Source organism: Coffea eugenioides, chromosome 6 (assembly GCF_003713205.1).
Source record: "Coffea eugenioides isolate CCC68of chromosome 6, Ceug_1.0, whole genome shotgun sequence".
NCBI lineage: Eukaryota > Viridiplantae > Streptophyta > Magnoliopsida > Gentianales > Rubiaceae > Coffea > Coffea eugenioides.
The window spans coordinates 8,726,998-8,749,268 of NC_040040.1; the positions used below are offsets into that span (position 1 = coordinate 8,726,998).

The 22,271-nt window shown below is 36.5% G+C and overlaps 3 protein-coding genes across 7 annotated transcripts; 1 reads left to right on the plus strand and 2 right to left on the minus strand.

Annotated features, from left to right (window-relative positions):
• The first annotated feature begins 373 nt into the window (after positions 1–373).
• On the plus strand, positions 374–4,770 carry LOC113774524 (nudix hydrolase 20, chloroplastic-like). 2 transcript variants are annotated; one of them, XM_027319056.1, is made up of 9 exons: positions 374–756; positions 907–971; positions 1,433–1,622; positions 1,776–1,856; positions 2,362–2,490; positions 3,022–3,101; positions 3,470–3,585; positions 3,677–3,797; positions 4,481–4,770. In XM_027319056.1, the coding sequence occupies exons 1-9, from the start codon at positions 424–426 to the stop codon at positions 4,548–4,550; spliced, it is 1,185 nt and encodes a 394-aa protein (XP_027174857.1). In that variant the 5' UTR covers positions 374–423; the 3' UTR covers positions 4,551–4,770. The 2 variants fall into 2 exon arrangements, with proteins under 2 accessions (XP_027174857.1, XP_027174858.1); XM_027319057.1 differs by having other exon boundaries at positions 375–756; positions 2,365–2,490.
• A 183-nt stretch (positions 4,771–4,953) lies between these two features.
• LOC113774522 (3-hydroxyisobutyryl-CoA hydrolase-like protein 3, mitochondrial) lies at positions 4,954–9,700 on the minus strand. Of its 4 annotated transcripts, XM_027319055.1 has the most exons (11): positions 9,380–9,700; positions 9,101–9,202; positions 8,824–8,868; positions 8,543–8,595; positions 7,774–7,908; positions 7,587–7,683; positions 7,005–7,134; positions 6,441–6,619; positions 6,115–6,242; positions 5,879–5,980; positions 4,954–5,283 (listed from the first exon to the last, which is right to left on the minus strand). In XM_027319055.1, the coding sequence occupies exons 1-11, from the start codon at positions 9,681–9,683 to the stop codon at positions 5,182–5,184; spliced, it is 1,377 nt and encodes a 458-aa protein (XP_027174856.1). In that variant the 5' UTR covers positions 9,684–9,700; the 3' UTR covers positions 4,954–5,181. The 4 variants fall into 4 exon arrangements, with proteins under 4 accessions (XP_027174856.1, XP_027174854.1, XP_027174853.1 ...); XM_027319053.1 differs by lacking the exon at positions 8,824–8,868; XM_027319052.1 differs by lacking the exon at positions 8,543–8,595 and having other exon boundaries at positions 8,804–8,868.
• Positions 9,701–13,358: 3,658 nt separating this feature from the next.
• LOC113773407 (strigolactone esterase D14-like) lies at positions 13,359–16,675 on the minus strand. Its single transcript, XM_027318049.1, has 2 exons — positions 16,187–16,675; positions 13,359–14,129 (listed from the first exon to the last, which is right to left on the minus strand). Exons 1-2 carry the CDS (start codon positions 16,564–16,566, stop codon positions 13,694–13,696), a joined length of 816 nt encoding a protein of 271 aa, XP_027173850.1. The 5' UTR covers positions 16,567–16,675; the 3' UTR covers positions 13,359–13,693.
• Between the last annotated feature and the right edge of the window lie 5,596 nt (positions 16,676–22,271).

Sequence of the window (22,271 nt, forward strand, 5' to 3'; positions counted from 1 at the left end):
ATAAAATTAAATCTAAAATATAAGTGATGAATTCTAGAATATATCAAATTTAGTATTTAATAGTTTAATAATTAAAGTGATTCAAACATTTTTATACCTGAATTTTATCAAACGCACAACCTAAAATGACTCACAATGATTCAAACATTTTCATTTAACTGAAAATGAAGGTTATGGCCAATTGGTTGGTATCTTTCTGAATGCCAAAACTTCTAGTCTAAACGCCCCAATGATTTTGAAATCCATAACAAACTTGGATGGGAATTGCTCGTACAAACCACAAGGCACTCGTGGCAGTTGGAAAAGATTATGCGCACTTGACACGCGCGTGCTATTTTTATGTCGTTGAATTTCCTCGCTTGTATGTATACTGTATAGCTCTCTCTCTCTCTCTCTCGTCAATGCTGTTCAACGAACTGGAAAATGGGAATCAGTAGTGGTATCACGACCATCTGCTGCTGCAGCGGCACTAGTATAAGCAAGCTCCACTTCCACCACCATCTTCCTCGCGCATCTATTCCCTCCATTTCTCCGTCTCCATCTCCAGCTCTCCAGGGTAGGATCAAATTTTCATCATTTTCTTCGCGGTCTGTTGCAGCAGCACGACATCGTTTGGGTTCCGCCACCGCGTCATCTGTTGGCAGCAGCTGCTTCACATGGGATGATGTATTTCGAGCCGGTGAATCAAATGAAACTGACTCTGCGTCTGACCTCGGAGGCTTCTTTGACAGAGTCATACTCTGCAACCGCAATTTGGTAATACTGCTAAAAACTAGCACCTCAACACCCCCCCCCCCCCAACACCCCCACCAATTGAACAATATGCTAAGCTATAAGATACCCTTTCACATATCTGTACTTTTATAGTATTTATTTTTCTGATTTAATTGGAAACCAATTTTGCAGGAGAAGCTAAATGAGTTTATGCCATTCGTCATTGCAAATCAAATAGTTGGCTATGTACATTTTGGGTAAGCCCATTGTAGTACATCTTATAATTCTCTAAAGTTAATCATTTATTGTATATCAGTATTATTGTCTTTTATATTGATTATGATTTTTTTAATGAATGCTTAATATTATTTTGGAGGTTGTAGAATTGAACAAAAAAGTGGCAGCTTTCAAGGATGTCCCAACTGTGTTGTTATTTCTGTAACGTTATGTAATTGGAAAAATTAGCACGAGGAAGTGGAACTTTATGTGTAGAGAAAGTGAAATTAATCAAATTGATATTAATCAGCAGATCAATTAAACCTTACCCCCTTACCAGTGAATGTACTTGTTCCACTGACCTGATTCATGAATCTAGTTACAAATGAGAATGCTTCTACAGATGTTATCGCTTCAGCTCGTTTGAATTTCATAGGGTTCTTTCCTTCTTTATTCCTTCTTCTTGTTATTTTTCCAACACGGTGTTTTCCATGTAATGTAGGTTTGCAGATCATCTGAGGAAGTTCAGGGATGTGTTTGTCTTCCAAAAAGATACCAAGGCTTTCAGCAGCAATTTCGGGTGCCATGTCACTCTGCATTCATCTCTGACGACTGCTGAGGATCGGACAAGAGCTGTTGGAGATGTTGTCAAGTGTTTGGGGGAGGAACTGATTCCAGGTATACGAAATGAGGTACTTAAATCACTGGATGCTGCCTTTTCATCTAATTTCCTTAATGTGGTTATAGTGGCTGTTTTGCTTCTATGATTCTGATTTTTTGAGTTTAATCACCATTCCATAGGCACTTCTTCTTGGGTTAACTCTTAATTCTTTTGATTTGTGCAGCTATTCCCTGTCGTATCTTCTTTTGGTTCGCCTATATTTTTTTCGGTTGAACGAGCAGCAGCACCATACTTTGGGACAAAGGTATAAAAGAGTCTGTTCCCTCATAATTCTATGGCTTCTGAACATTTTGATGCCATACAGTTCAAATTTTTATTCTGAAATAAAGATATATTGCCAATGTAGTTATGGGTGCAGCTTACGTAATGGTTAGTGATAAATGCTTGTTCTTATTACATCTTGGCCTCCTAATTTTATACTGACCATTGCCATTGCCAAGCACCCAAGAACAGTTTCAGTAATAAGGTTGTTTCTAGTATCCTACTACCATTTGTGCAGGATGGCTAGCTTGAACATATATTGGGTGCTACTCTTTTGGTTACTACTAGTTGTTTCTATAATTTTTGGATACCTTCCAATAATTACTTAATTGGTAGCTAAGTTTGAAAATAAACCTTGTGAGAATTGTGGCATTTTAAGATGAAAAGGAGGATTGGATTAGGATTCATGGCTGCAATTTTTGCCTATAAAACTTATTGATCCTCCTCCTCCTCCTCCTCCCTCTGTCTTGTGTCATGTTATGTTAAAGCAGGCTTATGGGGTACACATGAATGGCTATGTTGAAAAGGATGGGCAGAAGTATCTTTGGGTAGGGAAGAGAAGTGAAGTGAAACCCACCTATCCAGGGATGCTTGATCATCTAGTGGCCGGTGGACTGGTAAATACTGACTTTTATTTTGTGCTAGGTAGTTACCACTCATGCATTACATATGAACCTGAACATGGAAAGTATTTTGTCTGCTGGGGGCATCTTTATGCCGAACTTCCCATTGTATTTTAGTAACTCTTGTCCCACACTCAAAGTTTCTCTGCCTACAGGGGCTGTATACCTCTAGATAACAGTTTCTGCATTGTAAGTAGAAAAGTATACAGACGAGCCTAGAGAATATTCTTCTGTCCACTGTACTAATGTGATATTTGACATGGCAGATACATGCTAGGTACTTTCATTCACTGGGCCTCCAAATCAGTTTGTGCACTTTGTATTTGATGAATTTGCCTACCTGTTTGACTAACCAGAATTACCATACCTTAAAAGATATCCCTGTGTATTTGTTTAACCAGAATAATAAAACTTGAAAAGATTAAGAATGCTGTTAGTGCGTTTGTTGTTGCTTTTTCAGCTCCCAGAATAAGCTGGAAAAGTTTTAGTCCAATATGATTTAACCGTACACCATTCTAATTACAGCCACATGGTATTTCCTGTGAAAAGAACCTTGTGAAGGAATGTGAAGAGGAAGCAGGCATACCAAGTTCTATTTCCGGCAGGTAAGTTTTTGACTTTCTGTTGAACTAGGCTAGACTATCCAACTATGAGGACAACCATATGCTTGAAGTGAAACTTATATAGCAAAAATTTTCCATACACTTGAAGTGAACCTTAAATAACAAAAAACTTGTTTTCGCCAGGCATCATGTATGTCCTATCTCTAGGTTTCTTTTCTTTTCTTTTTTTTTCTTGTGTTTCTGTAATTTTTTTCTCTCACTTTTATGTCATGTTGGCATGATTAGGGTTCTAGATAATGTGCCCTATTCCCTCCCCCTCCCCCCCCTCTCCCCAAAAAAAACAATAAAAGATGATGTACAATAAACTTAATAGATTAGTTCATTACTGGAAGGTGTTTGTTCTAATGCAGAGCTGTCCCAGTGGGAGCTATATCCTATATGGACATTGACGGACATAGATTCAAGAGAGATGTTATGTTTTGTTATGATTTAAAGCTTCCAGAAGGTTTTATTCCCAGGAATGAGGGTAGCGTGCTCAAATACCTCAACTTTAATTAACCAACATATAATTATTATTACATAATTTGCATGGCTGTAAATTATTTATAATGAAACAGATGGAGAGGTGGAAAGCTTCAAGTTGGTTCCAGTAACACATGTTGCTAACATCATTAGAAGCACAGAGTTCTACAAAGCGAATTGCAACCTGGTCATCATTGATTTCCTTTTCCGACATGGGTATGAAAATCCATATTTTCTATAAGTTGCATTTTTTTTTGGTGGGTTGGGGGGGGGCGGGGGAGGGCGGTTTACATAAGTAGTATTTAGCTGTATGTTCTGCAGTTTCATGCCATATTAGGGTAGAAGTTTTAAGTTGAATGCCACTTAAAAGCTCTTGAAAGTTGTGCTGCAAATGGAGCTCTGTTTAACGATGCAAAATAATAAAAAATGAGGTGCCTATTCTCACCAGGAACTCCCTTGCGTGCCATCAATTGGCGCATAGGATTTTTGCATCCTTTAACAGCAGAAAGCTTCCAATGCTAAATAAGGTAGCCTGTGTTTAAACTGCTGCCATTTCTCCCGCTGCCCAACAGCTGTAGTGAGTAAAGGAGCAAAATAAATAAACATGAAGATGTGTTATAAACTAGCAAGATGCACCTTACTTCAGACATTCTATCAGTTGGCATTTCTCTTCCTCAAAGCAGTTAGCATTTCTCTTCCTCAAAGTGAATGATAACTTGATTCTGTTAAATCTCGAGGTTATAGTTCATTTTAACTGGTAACTGGACTCTGGCAAATTAACCATCTCAAAGCACAGGGCACCAGGAATTGAAATCAAAGCAACTGAACCTGATTGCTTTTCTGATGTGCTGGGATCTTGTTCATGTCATTTTAAAACTTCTTATCTAAATATCTTGCAGGTACATTACACCAGAAAATATTGGATATTTGAAGCTACTGCAGAGTTTGAGAAGTGGGGACTGCTCTTGAATGCAATGAATTGTTATTTTTGGGTTTTTTCTTCAGGACTTGTTCATTCAATTTTCCCACATTCGGTGGCAAGTCAGGATAGAGCGACCAAGCGTTGCAAGGAGGTGCCTATTCTTACCAGGCTCTTTCTTAGAAATTTCTTGTGACCTAACCGAAATGAAACAAGAGATGAGGATGTTGTTATCAGTAATCACTATCTAAGCATCAGCGTGAAACACCAGCAATTTGGCAAGCGCAGTCAAAAATTTGCACGTAGTGCCAAAGGACCTCTATCCTTAGCCTCTCTCTGCAAATGAAAATATCAGAAAGTATTGCATATTCTGCAACAAAAATGGTGTCGGATAGTCAAGTAAACACGAGGAATTTGAAAACCATCGTGCCCCCTATCTTCCTAGTTTGGAACTTTGGAAATTAAGGAATCTTGTTATTACACCATGATGCGTACTAATAATCCTGGTGATAACAGAAAGCATCGGAATGAAGATACTAATAGATTTCATGTCATTAAACCAACCATGAAAAGACGCGCATATTTTCCGTTCTGCTCACTGGTAGAGTCACGGATTATGATAAATCACATGGAAGATATCAACTAGTGCAATTTTTGTTCTCTATAAATTCTAGTGACATCTCAGACGCTCAACTCTCCAATCTCCTGGCTTAGGGGTTCAAAAAGCGCTTCCACCTCGGTAGTGTTGACTTCCTGCAAACTTGAAGGATTCCACCTCGGATTCTGCCAAAGAAGAACATGGGTAAATAAGCAAGCAATAGCATTCGATCCACACAATAAAAATTAGTCACTCCAAAGTGTCGACACCTATGTGATCATCATAAAGATTTACGTGCAAACAACATAGATTTCTTTTTGTTTGTTCATCCAGAAATTAAGCAACTTGTAGCAAGAAAACAAGTGCAGAATTCAGAAATAGTCTAGCAATCAAAAAAAAGCATCATGCACTAAATTTATGCTGGGACCAGGAAAAGCATAATGTCCAGAAATCAATTAGGATACAAGCAGACCATGAATTGTTCAACAATTCTTCCCCAGCAATTCAATCAGTGAAACATGTAGAATAATAATTTTGATAAGAATATGCAAGATACATCTGCTTGACACTTTACCAGCACTCATAGAGAATAAACTATATCTACAAACCCTCCTCCCCCCTCCCCCCCCCAAAAAAAAAAAAAAAACCCCACTCCAAAGTCCAAATTACTGTATTTGGGACCATGCCTTTGTTGAGTTACAAACTACAACCTTTATTAAGTTAATTCCATGTTATAACACCTATTTACCAAGAGAAGTGCTTGAGTTCCGAGGGGCAAACCTGATCCTTATCCACTAAGACTGCACGAACACCTTCAGCAAAATCATTTCGAAGAGAGGACCTTACAGCAATCCTATACTCGGTTTTCATTACACTGGGCAGCTAGAAAAAAGAAAAAATAGGATCAAATTCACGAGATGTCAATAGAGATAACTGAGAACAACAAAATAATCTCCCGAAGAGACAAAAGATTGAGGCAAGTAGAAAAAAAAGCATAAGACAAACACAAATCATACCGTGGATAAATCATTCTCATTCTTTTGACGAGCAGTTGCAACTCTAGAGAAATATTTCTTCGTTAGACAAAGAGAAAAGGGGGCACCCTTCCTGAGTCCTTGCAGAGCATCCTTGGCCCATTCAGCCACTGGCAACGAAATACAAGATGAGAACCAAGGATTAAAAAAAAAAAAAAAAAAAAAAAGAGTTAACTATTGCACAATTTGGTGAACATATTTTTTTAATCTTTCTGATAAGTGAACCTCAAAGTCAGCAAAAATTTCAATTATAATTGATTCATATTTCACATTCTTGAGTAAACAATCTGTATCATGTATATCTTTACCTAAAGTATCAGCACTCTCTTGATGCTTCTCCAGCTCTCCCATAATCTCCTGAACAGAATTGCTACCACTGAAAGTTGATATTATTCGTGGTAAAAGCAACTTTAGATGGGGTTCTGATTCAGGATTGCTGCTGTATTTTGCCAATAATACTCTGATATCTTCATGTGGATCCTCAGAGCTGTATCAAACCAAAAACTTTCAGGTTCAATAAATGGAGCTCAGAGCAATCTATTTGTAAGCACTCATACCCTAAAATATTACAGCATAATATGTCATTCCAAGAAGTGAATAAATCCGTATGTGTCCACTTCTTGGAGACTGATATAAAGAAATTTAACATGCACATACAATGAAAAAGAGAAAGATTTGGACACTGGTTCTAACTGCCTCATGAAACATTAGTTACTTGAACCTACTTGCCCACAGCAATTACAGAATAAAGACCTCTGAATGAACAATTGGACCACGCATCTAGTTCATCCACACACAATGAAATGAACACAAATCATAGAAGAAAAGAATAAGTTTTGAACACAAAAGAACAAAGTGCTGCTGATACATACAAGGAGGTTTCCAATAAAGCCTCGCTCAGGGAACCCAACTTTCCAGAGTGCACATAGTGGGTCCCAAGGCCCACATAAAGGGCATCAGCAGGAGTTGATATCCTACTCCCTGTCAGCCCAAGATAAGCACCTGCAACAAATTTATTCAAATGAAAAGAGCAGGATATGATATTAATATTTTGAAATCGATACATGCAGCAGTGCTCTGAAAGATAAAGCTGATGAATAACCATATTCTTGTGTAGCATGGGTATAAACTTCGCTTCATTATAAATATCTTAAACAGGAGAATCATAAAAAAAAGCTGCAATGTATCAGCTATTTAACTGCATGTATTTCCAAATTTTATTAGTCAACCATGGCAAAGACTCTAAAGAGGGATTCAGCTGGGCTTCAAAAATAAATTATATTGTATGCAAAAGACAGGTTGTAAGCCCTGTTTAAGTAAAAAAGCTGGGAGAGAATTTGAAAAGCATGCTCTTTGCACTAACCATCTTCTTTCTTCTCCAATGTGTCTTAAGTCACTCACAGATCAAAAGCATAGGAACAAAAACAAGTTTCAAAAATAGTAGTAAGTCATACCAACAGCTCCTTCTCCAGGACTTTGTGCAGCTATGTAAGAAAAGCCAACATCTGGAAACAACCCAATTCCATTTTCTGGCATAGAAAGAACAGTCCTCTGCAACAATAATTGGAACAGAATGTAAATATCACAGTAGCACCAAAACTAACTTGTAAAACGAAACTCTCTACCAAAGGGAAGACAAACCTCAGTGATGAGCCTATATCGACCATGACCAGATAGGCCTATGCCAAACCCCATTGTTATCCCATCCATGAAGCACATGTAAGGCTTTTTGTAGGCAAAGATTTTGCAAATTAGAGAATATTCAGCAGTGAATACCTGTTGAGGGGTCCAGCAGAATAGCGACTATAAGTTTATGAATAACCAGGCAATTATAAGAAACAATTTCGAACAACCATATGTAAACATAGGCACTTTAGTTTCCTTCACTTAAAAGCCATGATTCATAGAGCATCAGGTGTATATCACCAGACAGAGAGGTATTTATGAATTTTACTAAATTGATATTCTTGATGCAAACATAGGCAATTAAGAGAAACAATTTCTAACAACCATATGTAAACATAGGCACGTTAGTTTCCTTCACTTAAAAGCCATGATTCATAGAGCATCAGGTGTATATCACCAGACAGAGAGGTATTTATGAATTTTATTAAATTGATATTCTTGATGCAAAATAGACAAACGATTTGAAATACTTGAGCCTAAACCTTTGTCATCAATGTGTATGATAAGTTTCAGAAAAATGTTGATGATTTATGACTACAACTTAGACTGCAATTTATTTATTTATTTTTTTTAAAAGATTCCTCTTACTATATCTCCACGCCTATGACCTTTGATCTATTTTTTTGTGGAATATTTCCACATAGCAAATAAAATGACAACTTAATTTGACTAAGCAAATGTTGAGCTGAATAGGCTTGTATATGGTTGGAGGACACTACAAAACCTCAATCATATCTGACAGTTGGTTTTTGGTTGAAATCTGCTTGACATCACCACCTGCAGGTAAAATGATTCACTAAGAGATATTGCAACTGAATTGCTTCCGAAAGAGCAATACTATAAACCATATGGCCGTGAAAGACGCAAAGAACAATGAGCATCAAAAGTGGTAAATCTCTCTAATGCTGATCTAACCAGTTGGAAGCACACAGAAAAACACATGAAACAGGAAGCCCAAATTTCATAATTTCTTAGTAAGGAAAACCTTTTGCACAAGAGGTGTGGTTTTGTCCTTTCGGATTTCTGCAACAACCCCTTTAATATCCATTCCTGCATTGGCAACGAGTAGTTACCGTCCAAATCTCACACGGCACCCCAAAGAATAAAACAGAATACGAGCCAATACATAAAAATTTATACATAAAGTTGAGTGAGAGTGCAAAATATATCGAGGTTCCATTCACAGCTCTCATTCTTAAAGTCATGTAAATAAACAAAGTAATTGCCATGAAACTGCTAAGGTGTGGATACAGATTTATAGTTCGATTGATTGGATTATTACCTGCTGAAAAAGCACGAGGAGAGCTGCTCTCCACCAATACACATTTAACCTTTGGGTCGTCTTCCCATTCATCCAAATAGCTTTTATACTTGATATCCATATCTGCATCATTTACATCATTCATTCAATCTCAAAACATCATAAATGACTCAATTTTTGTTGTTTAGATTATCTGCACAGAACAGGAAAAAAGGGAAAAGAATACTGCTAATAAATATACACTCAAAGTAGCAGTAGTACTAGTTAATAGTAGCAGCAGCTTTCAAGTAGAGAAATGACCTAGGTTCATGGCGTTGAGGGCTTTAGAACGATCGAGAGTGATGACGGCGACGCCGTTTGGATGGATAGTGCCTTTAACAAACTCGTCGCTGCCGGAAGCCATGACTGAAAATGTGCGAAACGGGGTCGTTCGATTGGAGGAAGTTGTACAGAAAATTAAATTGCAGAGACTAATATTAGTATTGGCAGTACAATTTCCGGGGGAGTGGGAGCCGCGACAGGTGAAGAGTGTGGGGGATGGGAAAATTGAGGAGGATCGGTTTAGCTTCAGCAGCTGAGAAGCGTTTAGCAGCAGACTTCGCATGACTATCCTTTTTTTTATTTTTTGGTTTATAAGAAAATTGCCTGGACTCCTCGAACTCGACCTGTACTCAATTTTGCTGCCCCACCCACCTCGTGAATTGTGATGGGTGACAATTTGGTGTACATTTACCTATCTGCCCTTCATTTTTTTTTTTTGACTTTTGTGGATTTTGGATGTGCGGGCTTGGGCCCAAGTGCGGATTCAATTCGAGTAGCCTGGGTAGGGAGTGTAAGACTTGATGACGAAAACAAGGGCTTTAATTAGTAAAGCCCCAAGGGCCTTTCGTAACTGAGTAGTATTTCTCCTTGTCTCTGGAAACCATGGCTAACTGGATAACCTCAAAGAACTAAATGGTCATAGAGGGGCTCCATTATCATTGCATCAGCTTGGATTGGACCATGACACATTTACGGTTGGCAGCCCGATTTTTGTAGGTGTACGGAAGAAAGTGTATATGAAGTTTAAACTGTGAAAATAACAAAGCTATATTTTTTTTCAAGACTAGTTCTGCATTAGCTAGATGATGGTAAAGTTTCTAGTTCAATTCTCAAATTCTTCTCTCTCTCTGACCAATGAGGGAAAAAAATGTGTCTTTGATTAGCCAATGGTGAAGTTTGTGACAACCATGAAACTTCTAATTCGATTTTCAATTTCTTTTCATTCTCTCTCGCACCAATAAAAGATACAGTAGATCGCTCGACTCAGAACTGTAGTAGGACTATTCTAGACTCTAATCGTACCCTTGCCATCAGCCTATATCTTTGATTAACCCTCCATATCCAACTACTCTCAAATTCTCACTCGCAGCTCCATCTACATTTAGTTTGAACCAGCCCTCCAGTGGTTTATGTCAACTTACTAGACATTTTTCTTTGACAATCATGAAACTTCTAATTCGATTTTCAGTTCCTATTTATTCTTTCTCGAACCAATAAAACATATGGTAGATCCCTTAACTCACCATTGTAGTAGGATTACTCTAGACCCTAATAGTACAAAATTGTAACGAGTAATCAAGATCATTTGACAAGTTAAAAAAACACACTTTAATTCAAGCTATAATTCTGGCGGAGGATTTCAAAGTAGCAACCATAATACCTTAGTCGCAAGCAAAGCTATCAGCAGACCCCAATATGTAATTTTGTCCTAAGGTACAGCGCATGATACACCAGGTACCAGAATGGTGATATTACTACAACCACAACCACAACCACAAATTTTTTTTAAAAAAAGAAAAAAAAAAAGGGAAAATCTGCGGTAAAGTAAAATGATTACAGACTTGAGATGATGTCTTTATTGGTCTGATTCCCATTTTCGTTTTTGAACAGATTGTGGACAAAGTTTTCCACCATCACTTGAGGCGTGTTTAAAAATCTTGGGAAGATAAGATCGCGTAAGATCTAGGAAAAAGGATCGATAGGACTTTGCAGGAGACATGGCTGAATAATCACGCATTGCCTTTTGGCTTGTAGCTTCCCTTTGCTCTCTTTTTTTTTTTTTTTAATAATAATTATTATAAATAGTACGTACCTACCACTACCAGTAAAGAAGCACCAGCGCGGCATGAGAGATGTAATTTTTTTAGGAATTGGGACCACCAGGCTTTTAGTCAAAAATATATTGACTATAAGCACCAAAACAGTAGCGAAAAAGTGTTTCCAGCTTATCTTAATCATGCAATTATCCATCCAAATGAACAATCAAATACACAAAGCAAATTTTTGAAGGATATCAAATGCTATGCTATATACACTATGTTCTGTTAATGTATTGATCAACGGTCGCCATGACTCCGACGAGGAGAGGAAAAAAAAATGGAGTGAGCTACGTACTTTTAATTGTGAGGGTTAGAACAAGCATGGTAATGTTCATGTGGTTGGGAACTTGAAGTCGCGGTCATTTAAAACTTCCATCCATAGAAAACTGTCAGGTTGTTAAAATACAGAAACAATTGGATAATTCATCGGAAGTAAGAAAATAATACTACATATATTGAGTTGGCCAAGTGAGGAGTTCTTGACCATCAACACATGCTAAACTAATTAAGAGAAGCTTACCATAATTAAGCATTTTCGGAAGCTGGGGACACTTGTGCAAAGAAAATCACTTAATTTTATAGCAACTCACAAGTAACAACGGAGCTATTGGGTAAATACCCAATATTGTCTCAACAATTGGAGCATTCTTGGCACGGTGGTTCATTCTCTTTTTTCGAATGTGCTTAGCAGCAAAGTCGCAGAAGAGTCGTCGATCAATAACCGTAATTGGAATCTTAGCTAGTTATTTTCTGATGAAAAGAAAAATATATATATAAGGAAATGCTACGACTAGTGAGAAGTAGTTGTTATGTTAATCCAACGCCAATACATGCTGCTTAATCATTTCTCCTCCTGTAGACACGACTTTAGAATAGAACAAAGTCCTATTTTCTTGTTCTAAAATTTAAACTGGAGTCTCCTTCCCCCACCCCCCCCCAAAAACAAAAAAAAACACCCTTTTTTGGCATAAGTGACAGGTTTTGGATTCAAAACCTCTTACTTATAATTCTTTTATCTTACCACCTAATCTAAGCCTCTCCTTTGTTCCCATTATTTTGCAAGAATTTCAGCGCCTTTAAGCCAATGGGATGAAAATTAATCATGCTCTAACAAACAAACAGGAGAGCTTGTTGGGCTTTTTCTAAAGCTCTCGGTAGGTAAACTGAGGCGCGGCAGCAAATAATTCTAATTCTATATAAGCAAAACTGAGAGTAACGAATAGGGGAGTGGGCCAATTTTCCTCCAATTTATTGGACACCGATTCTCTAATGAGACTTGAAAAGGATGAGCTTGAAGTCATGCCAAAACCCAATTTGGAATTTTTGTACAAGAAAACTCTCACACACGCATTGCAAGAAAAAAATAGAGAAGAAAAGAACAGACAAATTCTTCTTGTAAATTATGCTCCTAGTACTGTAATGAAAAAGTCTTTATTAGAGTCGTTATTTGGATTTTGAAACATGTGGATGGACCGTGTATAGTCTAAGTTCACCTACTCCTAATGAAATGATTTGCCCTTTAGCATGACTTAATTAGTAGATTATGATCTCAAAATGACCCCACATATTAGTTGTATGCACATGACTCCATGTAATGTTAATTAGAAACAAAAGAAAAGAAAGTTAAAACAACAAAAAAAAGAAGAAGATTTTTCCTTTTTGAAGCATATAGAAGAGAAAAGTGCTCGCAGCATTGTTTCATTAGTTGATTCCCAATTAATGAAATTTGGAATGTGTAGAAAAAGGACAAATTTCAACTTTTGTTTCCTGACATGTTATCCATCTGAGTGACGACGACGACAAATAAGTGGGTTAATACGTAGAAGTATCTTGACAATATCACCATGATTTGGAGTGCAGATGTGTCTGGATTAGAATTATTTATCAAAAATTTATTTGCTTGAATCATCACAAACATATGTTTTAACACACTGTTTTATCTAATCAATTATTTTTTTATCTCACACACAGTACATCGCATACATCATCATATATTATTTTATATTAGTTTATAATAATTAAGATTTACCCATTCTAAAGAAATTATTGTAAAGCGAAAGATAACGAAAATTTTGACTTTTAGGATCGAAATCAACGACCATGGCCACAAACAAAGAACAGCTTTTCAGCTGTAGGCATCCACCGATAACGTAGTATAATTTTCATAACGCCATTTAAAATATCGAGCAATAATTTACAACACCAAGTAACGAGAAGCGTCAAATCCACAGTTTTTGAACACTCGACAAACCCACTCAAGCTACAGTAACCACGCGTGCAAACTGGTAAATCGGTGCAGACTTCCTAGTACAGGAGGGATCCCATGTAAACAACCCCCAAGTACAATGTCACATGTCGAAGAAAGCATTTATTATCCTAGCAATTTTCTATCTCTATCCACCCCAACCGAAAAAAAAGGTACACAAAGACCAGATTAAAAAAAGTTCATGAAGTATTATGTATGACGGACGGCTTAGTGACCGATCAAGACCTTATCAAGAACATCAAGGAAGAGCTTATGTGCAGTGAGCTGAGGAACATGGCCGTCGGTGGTAGCGATAATCTCGATGGTTGATGGTCCTTTGATTTTGTTCTGCATGAAGATTGGGACAGAATCTGGGACGGCGAGATCCCTTGCCGTGTGAATAATGGTACATGGGGCCGTAACCTTTTCAAGAATGGCCCTGTGGTCACTGAGGAAAACAGTTTTGGCCAAGGGAAGTGCGGTTTTATATCCCATTCGTTTCAAGGTTCCTGCAATTTTTTCGACCGAGGGAGGATCGTTGTTGTCTACCACAATTGATGCGAACCTGGTTGCCCACTGGTCGTAGTTGGACTCGATGCTAGCAAAGATCTGTTCAACGTGGGAGATCTCGAATCCTCCTTCGTAGTCTTCTGAGTTTATGAACCTTAAACGGAAGGGGGAAAAAAAAACAAGGTAGAGTGTCATATGTACGTGAAAGAATTTTGTGTACAAATAAATATAGAATTTGTGTAGGTGATACAAGTGGCTAGACCTTATCCTTATTGTGCTTCATTGATTGAGGAAGAGGGTAAGGAGGATAGGGTGAGGACAAAATTCTAAAAATAAAGTGAAGTAAAGTATGCATGATTCCAGGATCCGATATGATTTGTGATGCCATTTCGGTAATAGGTGCTCGCTATAGTACAAAAAGAGGTGTATGTCCCTTCACATGCTTACCCCTATTATGAGCTTCAGTTTTTTTCTGTTTTAAATAAAATAAAATAAAATAAAAAAAGCAAAGGCGACAACAAATGGGATACAAAATTTAATAAGGTATATACACGGGAAAAGCGGAAAAAGCAAAAAGCAAAAAGCAAAAGGGAATGATAATTCGAAGGTAACTGAATTACCATCGAATTAGACAAATAAATTATGTACTCAGCTAAATTTTTTAAACAATATCATATTTAATTGTGACAAATTAGTGGGAGGTCCTGCTCCATCAAACCTCAATGAATGGTGGTAGTTACAGGGCCAAAGGCTGGTGATTGCAAAAGGGAACGGAGGAGGGAGAAATTTTCAAGGTTCACTGACACGGTGTCAAATCAAGCGGATGTTCACAATCTATGATTTTAGTCTACGGATACGAAATTATATAGCTAATTCATCAACATGAAATTCATCACAATCTATAGTAATCCTGTTTGGATTACAAATTCATCAACAGAAAAATACGGTCCAAACGCTGTTTGGATTTTGTATTTTTTAGGGGAAAAAATTTTCACATGTGTTTTGTGAATATTTTTTTAATATATTTTTCAATTATATTTTTACCTATATACATCACATCTTAAAAATGTTACAGTAATCTTTTTTTAAAAAAATTCTTTAGAAAGTGCAATCCAAACAAAATCCTAAAAGTTTTTGCAATCAATTTGTTGATCTCCTTTGAAAAACAGGGGAAAAAAACTTTTTCCTTTGTCAAAAAATCTTATAAAAACCAGTTTTTTTTTTTTTTAGCCACCATAAAAAAAATTTTCTAAAAAGGCCGAAAGTTGTCCTGTTTTGCAGCTTTCCAAGTGCCTGATCACAATCTCAAATTGTGACCACTGACGGCCCTCTACAACCGGCCAATCTCTTCCATAGCAAAGACAAAAAAGAAGTATAGGACGCACGCACAACCACATCAAAGTTTATGGGAAGCACCCGAATATTCAGGAAACTAGATTAAAATTCTGCAGGAAGGGGGCAGATCAATAAAAGCATATGGAGAATAAGTACCAGCGCAAAAATAAATAAATAAATAAATAGAAAAAGCTTCCTCGTGCACTAGATTTTATGAAATTTGTGACTATATTATCAGACTTTTGAAAAGGTTCAACTTTAACGGATCGAACATGATCCATATATGATTGAAATAAAAGCTACTCCTTCCCTTTTTTTATAACTGACGTTTAAGGTTTTGCACACCAATTAAGAAAAGTTTTTCATTGTTTAAATCTATACACTACTTTCCTTTTGTACCCTCATTAATTGTCCAATTCACCAATGTTTTCTCTCACTAGAGTACTAAATGGTGCTGTTTTACTAGGCCAAAAGCAATGCAAACTAACTAGGAGTAGTAATTAAGAACCCTGTATTGGAAAAGAGAGATAAAATGGTAAAATTGTGAAAAAATAATTAATGCTGCATGGGGATAGTAAAACGACAGATAAAAGTACTTAAGAGCAAATTTCTTAAACGTCAGTTATAAAAAAGGGAGGGAGTATTTTTTAACCCAAAAAAAAAAAAAATTTCTAGCAGGGTGACTGGGGATGCATCGGAAGAGGAGACTACGACGCAGACGTAGGAAATGGAAAGAGAAAAGAAACGATAAAAAAAACTTTAACTATTCTTGAAAAGACAATAAAGAAAACCCTCAAGTTCAACCACTGTCTTGCTATCCCTGTAATATCTATGTAACAACAGTAGTAGTTTGTATTTACTGAAACTTGGAAGTACCTTGGAGAAGATGCAACAAGTACCAGCCTGCTGAATAAGTCGGGCCTCTTGACTGAAGCAATGCATCCAATCATGCCAGACATGGAGTGTCCAACAAAGACTGAAGATTTTAAGTTCATTTCTTCCACGAGAGCTATTATATCATCGGCAAAAGCATCATATGAAGAATACTTAACTGCATCAAAGAGGTTTAGATCTTTGACGGCACCTGAGAAACTCCAGTCAAAAACCAAAACTTGGTGTAACTGAGCCAGCGAGGGCACCACTTTGTCCCAGACCGAATGGTCTCCCCCGTAGCCATGCGCAAGAATTATGGTTTCTTTTCCAGAACCAATTAGTCTTGCGTTCATGGCTGTGAACATAGATTTTGGCGTGACCATGCTGCCTTTTCTGAGCTTTTTGCAGGGGGAAAGGTAGTAGAATTGGTTAGGGAAGAAGGAGAGAAGCTGATGGAACAGTGTCTTGAATGCTTTTTTTTTTTTTGGTTAAGATGATGGGGTTTACTAATGTTAATGTATATGTTTTTCTAGTCCTTTGTCTGTCTTATATAGGCAACAGGAGGAGTCTTGGACAAATAAATCAAAAGCATTTAGCCCTAATAATTTAAAAAAAGTTCCGTAAATTAACATTGTTGGGGTAATTGATGATTTTGTACTTATCCTTAACTATTCTGGAGGAAGACAAACAATACTTTTTGAGAAGGTGATAAACTAACATAATATCGTAAGCCTAACATCATCATTGCTCATCCTTAAATGTCGGGTGCAGGGCTATGAGTTCCCTAATTTGCTAAAATTAGAGAGCCAAGTCGGTTTCACTTTAGAAGTTTTTTTTTTTTTTTTAAATGTAAGTAGGACATCTCAAACCCAAAACCTCTACTTACATTCTCTCTTTCGGACCATCCAAATCATCTCTCCCCCTCACTCAAAAAGTTTTGGGAATGGGTAACATTAATTAGGAGTTATTGGGCACTCTTCAAGTATTAGATTTTTTTTAAAGGTAACATTAATTAGAGAAAAGATCTAAATGCATGAAAATATAATAATTATTGGTATGTATATATACAAGATATGTTTGATAGGCTAGATAGAGTTTAAATGGGTTAATGAGGGCATTTGTTAGAAAAATCCTATTTTATAAAGTCAAATCACCCTTTTTTTTTCCCTTTTCTTAAGAATAAATTCACATAAGATTCTAAGAATCTTAATGCTCTATCACTGGATATATAATGGTCTAGTTAGCATTAATTGATTGACATTTTTTGTTAAGCACTTTGTGAAGAAACAGGCCATACAAGATCAACTATTAGTGTGACATCTGCATTATATTAATATTGTTGTTCATTGCTTATCTTTCTTGAGTTAAACTAACAATTTTTTTTTTTACTTGGGTGTAGGTCAAGTAATCAAATCATTTGACTTGTATTCAAAAATCCAAATTTTTTTGAAAATTTTGCCAGCAAGTGCGGCACTCGTTTGAGTTGGTGGTGGTTCAATCTCCTCCGAGTCCCTTTGGTCTCTTTAGATCCCCCTCCCTCTAGTGTAAAGTAGGAGTAAATGTTGAATATATTCTATTATATCCAGAAAAAAAAAAAAGGAAAAGTTCTAGGACAGTTATTGTATAATGGGTCATTGACCCTCCTTAGAGTAAAAAAGAAAACGGAAAAGAAACCTTCCACAAAACTGATACGATACGTTCCTAATGAAATTTCGTCAAGAATCAACCACAATAATATAAATTGAGACTAAAAAAAAAAAGTTTAATGGTCGGGCAACAAATCAATAAATTTGTTGAATTTTAAAAAAATGTTTTTCTCATAATTGTGTCAAACTCATGATTGTAAATCAAGCGAACGATTTCACTTTATCTGGTTTTGTCTCATGTAGATGCGAAGGAGACAATTGCGCCACAATGCCTGCGTTGGATAAATTGGGTTTGACTGATTAATACTTGAAAATTGTAGGAACATGGGATTTTTGGGCGGTTGGGATCATTAAATGTTTTTGGCCCCTCGGATATATAGTTGATTTTTTTTTTTTTTTGAGGGTGATATATAGTTGAAACTTGAAAACCTTCCGAAAGAAAGTAATGGCATGCTAAGGAGAACCACGTCCCTTATAAGGCTGTCCCTATCCTAACCCCCAAAAAATTTTTTGAGATTCATCTTCTTTTCCCCAAAGGTTTTCCGGACTTTCATATAAACCAGGTCTCTGGTTTTATGGCTACCGAATACCAATCTGCAATGTTTTGACCAAAAAAAAAACCAATCTGCAATGATTAAAGTGGATCAGCCCAAGATCGGCGCTTAGATCTTAAGGTTCTGTTTGATAATCTAATTCAATATTTAAATTTAATAAATTCAGATATTAATATATTCAAATTATTTGATAATAAAAAATTGAACATATGAATTAATTAAGCGGTACTGAATTTTTTAGACAAAACTTGCTCTCAAAATTAAGTGATAAACTATTCACTTATCATTGAATGTTATATGCATTTAAATGTATTAATTTAATAATTAACAGTTTAATAAGTTAATTGATTCATACTTTATATATTAGATTTCAATTTTCAATTTTATCAAATGCACCCTAAGTCTTTTGTTCCTGAATGCAATCCACTTCTCTGATCCAAATTTTGTTCGCGTCAGTTCTGCCACAGATCCACTTGTACATTTAGTACAAGTTTATTCTTTGTACAATTGTACCCCAAAGCCTTAGGTCTTACTTCATCAAATAATCTCATTTCATTTAACAAACTATTCCAATAATATTTTCGCCCAACCAATATTTCACTATAACAATAATATTAGTTTGTCCCAACATCAACATCTAAAAACACTAAAAGTATGCGAAATTGGCAATGATACGGAGAGAGGATACAGTGTTTTATGAATAATAAAAAAAAAAATTATCCAAGCAAACCCCCTCATTTCGCGCATTGTTTAAAACTAATTAAGTTGCAATATCAGATAATAGCTTCTCCTGAATTAGAGATTTGGTATAATTCAGTTTAAAATTCCTTAATATTGAAAAGGGTATCTTTTAGCATTTTCGAGTAGCACATCCAAAAGTGTAAAATCAGCACTATATATTCTCTAGTGGTGAATAATTATTGATTTTTAATACTGCCAAGTTCAATACTCTTGTAGGCCTCAATAAGAAGGTAAAAAGAATATGCCGTGTCCAAATATGATTTGAATTGGACAACTTTGATTGTGGTCCATGAGAATGGGATGCTCATAAAGATGATCGAAGATGAGGAGGATGAGAAACTGAAAAAGGACGTAGCGGTAAATATAAGAGGCGGGAATTGGTCAAGGATGGATTTAGCTAATGGGGAAGAAGGCCAAAACCCAACAGAAGAAAGGACAGGCACCACCACATGTTATATTTTTTTTTTCGAAAAAAAAGGCCTCTCTCTCAGCAGTCAGCAATCAGCATGGTGAGGTGTCTACAGCGCTACTGTCCCTGTTGTTCCATCATCCGATGACTTTATCGCATATAGTAATTGTAAATTTTTTAAGTAAAACTGCAAAAGGTACTTATTGTCGTCTTCTGCTTGACTGTGTGTACTGTGTGTCTGCGGCTCTGCCAAGTCGTTGATGATTCCAACGCCCAACTTTTTTCATTTACTATTCCTGCACCGCTGCCCCCACCCCACGGGTCCCACCATGTTGTAATTGCTTCATCAGAGATAAGTCGCTTTCAACGGAGAAAGATAGAAGCTACCCGGCATGATTAACACCCCACCAACTAATTACTATTATTATTTTAATCGAAACAAAAAAATAATTAAAAAATATATTGATAATATAAATAAATAAAATTGTGCAAATAACTCATTATACAAACAAACTCAACTAGTAGTTAATAAGTTTGGATGGAGTATTATCTGAAATATTATTTGGAATAATTACTGTAGCACTTTTTGTGATTTGATGTATGTGAGATAAAAAGTAGTTGGGAATATAAAAAAGTGGATTGAAAAATATATTTATGATGCAAGCGAAATATTATTTGAGATAAATTTGCAATCCAAACACACTCACTAGTATTTTTCTTAACTCCCCTCCCCCAACCATTTTTCTTTTCGGCGCGTGTGATGTTACTAGAAATAGTATGATACTAAAAAGGATATTTTTCTTTGGTACCTTGTATCATAATTAAAAATTCGAGATAACCTTGCAATTGCCCGTCAGAAAATAAAGAAAGAAAATGTACACCCTTTCCTTTTAGAAAATCAACTATCAGCCTACCTAAGTTTATATACGGGGAAGAAAAAAAAACTAACTAATTTTAACATAATAACTAAATACATGTAAAACAAACAAAAGCAACAATACGAATTGCCTTGCATAATTGTATAGATACACACTTTGCAGAAGGACACAGCGTTTAGATGCATTCCTAAAGACGGACAGGCAAATATATAGTCCTCATGCTTTGAGAAATCTAGTAGATGCAGATCTTTAAAGAAATTTGCTTCCCTCATTTTGTACTTATAACTTAAGTTTGTTCAATATATAGTCCCTTTTATTACAAAAAAAAAAAAAAGATGGACAGACAAATAAGAACACACCGCATAACACATATAGTAACAAAGAGATCCATATCGCCATATGGTTCTTTTTTTTTAAAAAAAAAGAAAAGAAAAAGAACCAAGTATATGATCTAGTATATGCTTTTATACATATGATCATATGACTTCACTGTAGCCGGCAAGCTTAATTCTTTACGCCCACACCTAGGCTATGTCCAAAGTTCCGTGCAAGCCAATTCAGCAATTCTCACTCCATTTGTTTCGAAAAAGCAAAAAGCTATTTATATGATACAAATAAAGTATTCGTATAAACACGCCGTTGCCTGCCCAATAGCTCCTGATCGTGGTCCAGTGCTGGATGAGAAGGATATGCAATAAATTGAAGTTGGAACTTTTTGATTTCAATAACCTTGTGCTGAAAAGAATAGCATATATTGGTGATCCATGGTTAAGTGGTGCAACTCCAAATTTTAATTAATAAGATAAGTTTGTCAGAAAAGCTAACGAATTAATTGTTTATATCCAATAAGGATGAAGAAAAGTTGCTTAAAACAGATTTGTCCCAGGCTCAAAGACATCTCAGAAGAAGGACAAGAATGAAAAGTTCACTTCACAGCATAATAATACTCTTGCTGCTTGTGAATTACACGTGTAACAAGAATCTCATACTCATTCATGGAGCCGAAAGGTTTTCCTTTTTTGTCGACACAGGGTGTCCGGATCAATTCTTACGGGGCCCGACTAATCCCCTGCACTCCGGGAGAGGAGGCCCCACTCCACACCGAAGACATAAGCCACGGAACTCAAACCCTGGTTGCCAAGTAAGTGGCCATACCCTAAAGAGGGGGAGCGCACCGTCCGAGCTACCCCGTGGGGGCTGAGTCGAAAGGTTTTCAAGAAGAAGGTTTTTATTGTTTTTATCTTCGATCTTCAAAAACAAAAGGGTCGGAAATTTCCAAATGGCCAAGTCACATGTATCAGGTTCAATTTACAAAGAATTTCCAGGTTAAATTTGTTGAAGAAAAAGCTAGACAAATCCAAAAAGATAAAAAGGAACAAGAAAGAGTTGTCAAGCTAATCCATCATATGTGGCTTTTTTCGTGAGGAGACTGAGAGGGTCACGATCTGCAGAGACTCTAACCGTGATGATAAAGAAATGCAATTAATTGGAAAAACCATTTTTCTTATTGAAGTGGGAAAATGATACTCTAACAAACCCTTATAGGCTACCGAATTTTCATGGCTAATTACATACTTTTACCGCGAGGTGCTATTAACCAACCATCATGAGCAAATTAGAGAACGAAAGCAAAAGGTTGAAGGCCTAGCAAATTATCTTAACTTATTTGTTCCCTCAAAAAAAAAAATCTTGTTTATCCATCTGGTTGGTGGTCATGATGCCCGTGCTTGAAGGCCTAGCACGATTGGACCCGATGTCCAGTCATCAATGACTGATGAATGAAACTTTTGTCGACAGATCAGCAACCCACGACCGAGTTGATTCGTCGTGATTTTGCGGCTCGATATGTTACTGTCTATG

Excerpts from the sequence above, each read along its gene's own strand:
- LOC113774524 (XM_027319056.1), top strand. The coding sequence starts at position 424 with ATGGGAATCAGTAGTGGTATCACGACCATCTGCTGCTGCAGCGGCACT. Across the intron at positions 1,857-2,361 it reads CACCATACTTTGGGACAAAG|CAGGCTTATGGGGTACACAT; the intron begins GTATAAAAGAGT and ends GTTATGTTAAAG. Across the intron at positions 3,586-3,676 it reads TTTTATTCCCAGGAATGAGG|ATGGAGAGGTGGAAAGCTTC; the intron begins GTAGCGTGCTCA and ends ATAATGAAACAG.
- LOC113774522 (XM_027319055.1), bottom strand. The coding sequence starts at position 9,683 with ATGCGAAGTCTGCTGCTAAACGCTTCTCAGCTGCTGAAGCTAAACCGA. Across the intron at positions 7,684-7,773 it reads GATATAGGCTCATCACTGAG|AGGACTGTTCTTTCTATGCC; the intron begins GTTTGTCTTCCC and ends TTATTGTTGCAG. Across the intron at positions 5,981-6,114 it reads ATGAGAATGATTTATCCACG|CTGCCCAGTGTAATGAAAAC; the intron begins GTATGATTTGTG and ends TCTTTTTTCTAG.
- LOC113773407 (XM_027318049.1), bottom strand. The coding sequence starts at position 16,566 with ATGGTCACGCCAAAATCTATGTTCACAGCCATGAACGCAAGACTAATT. Across the intron at positions 14,130-16,186 it reads CTTGTTGCATCTTCTCCAAG|GTTCATAAACTCAGAAGACT; the intron begins GTACTTCCAAGT and ends CTTCCGTTTAAG.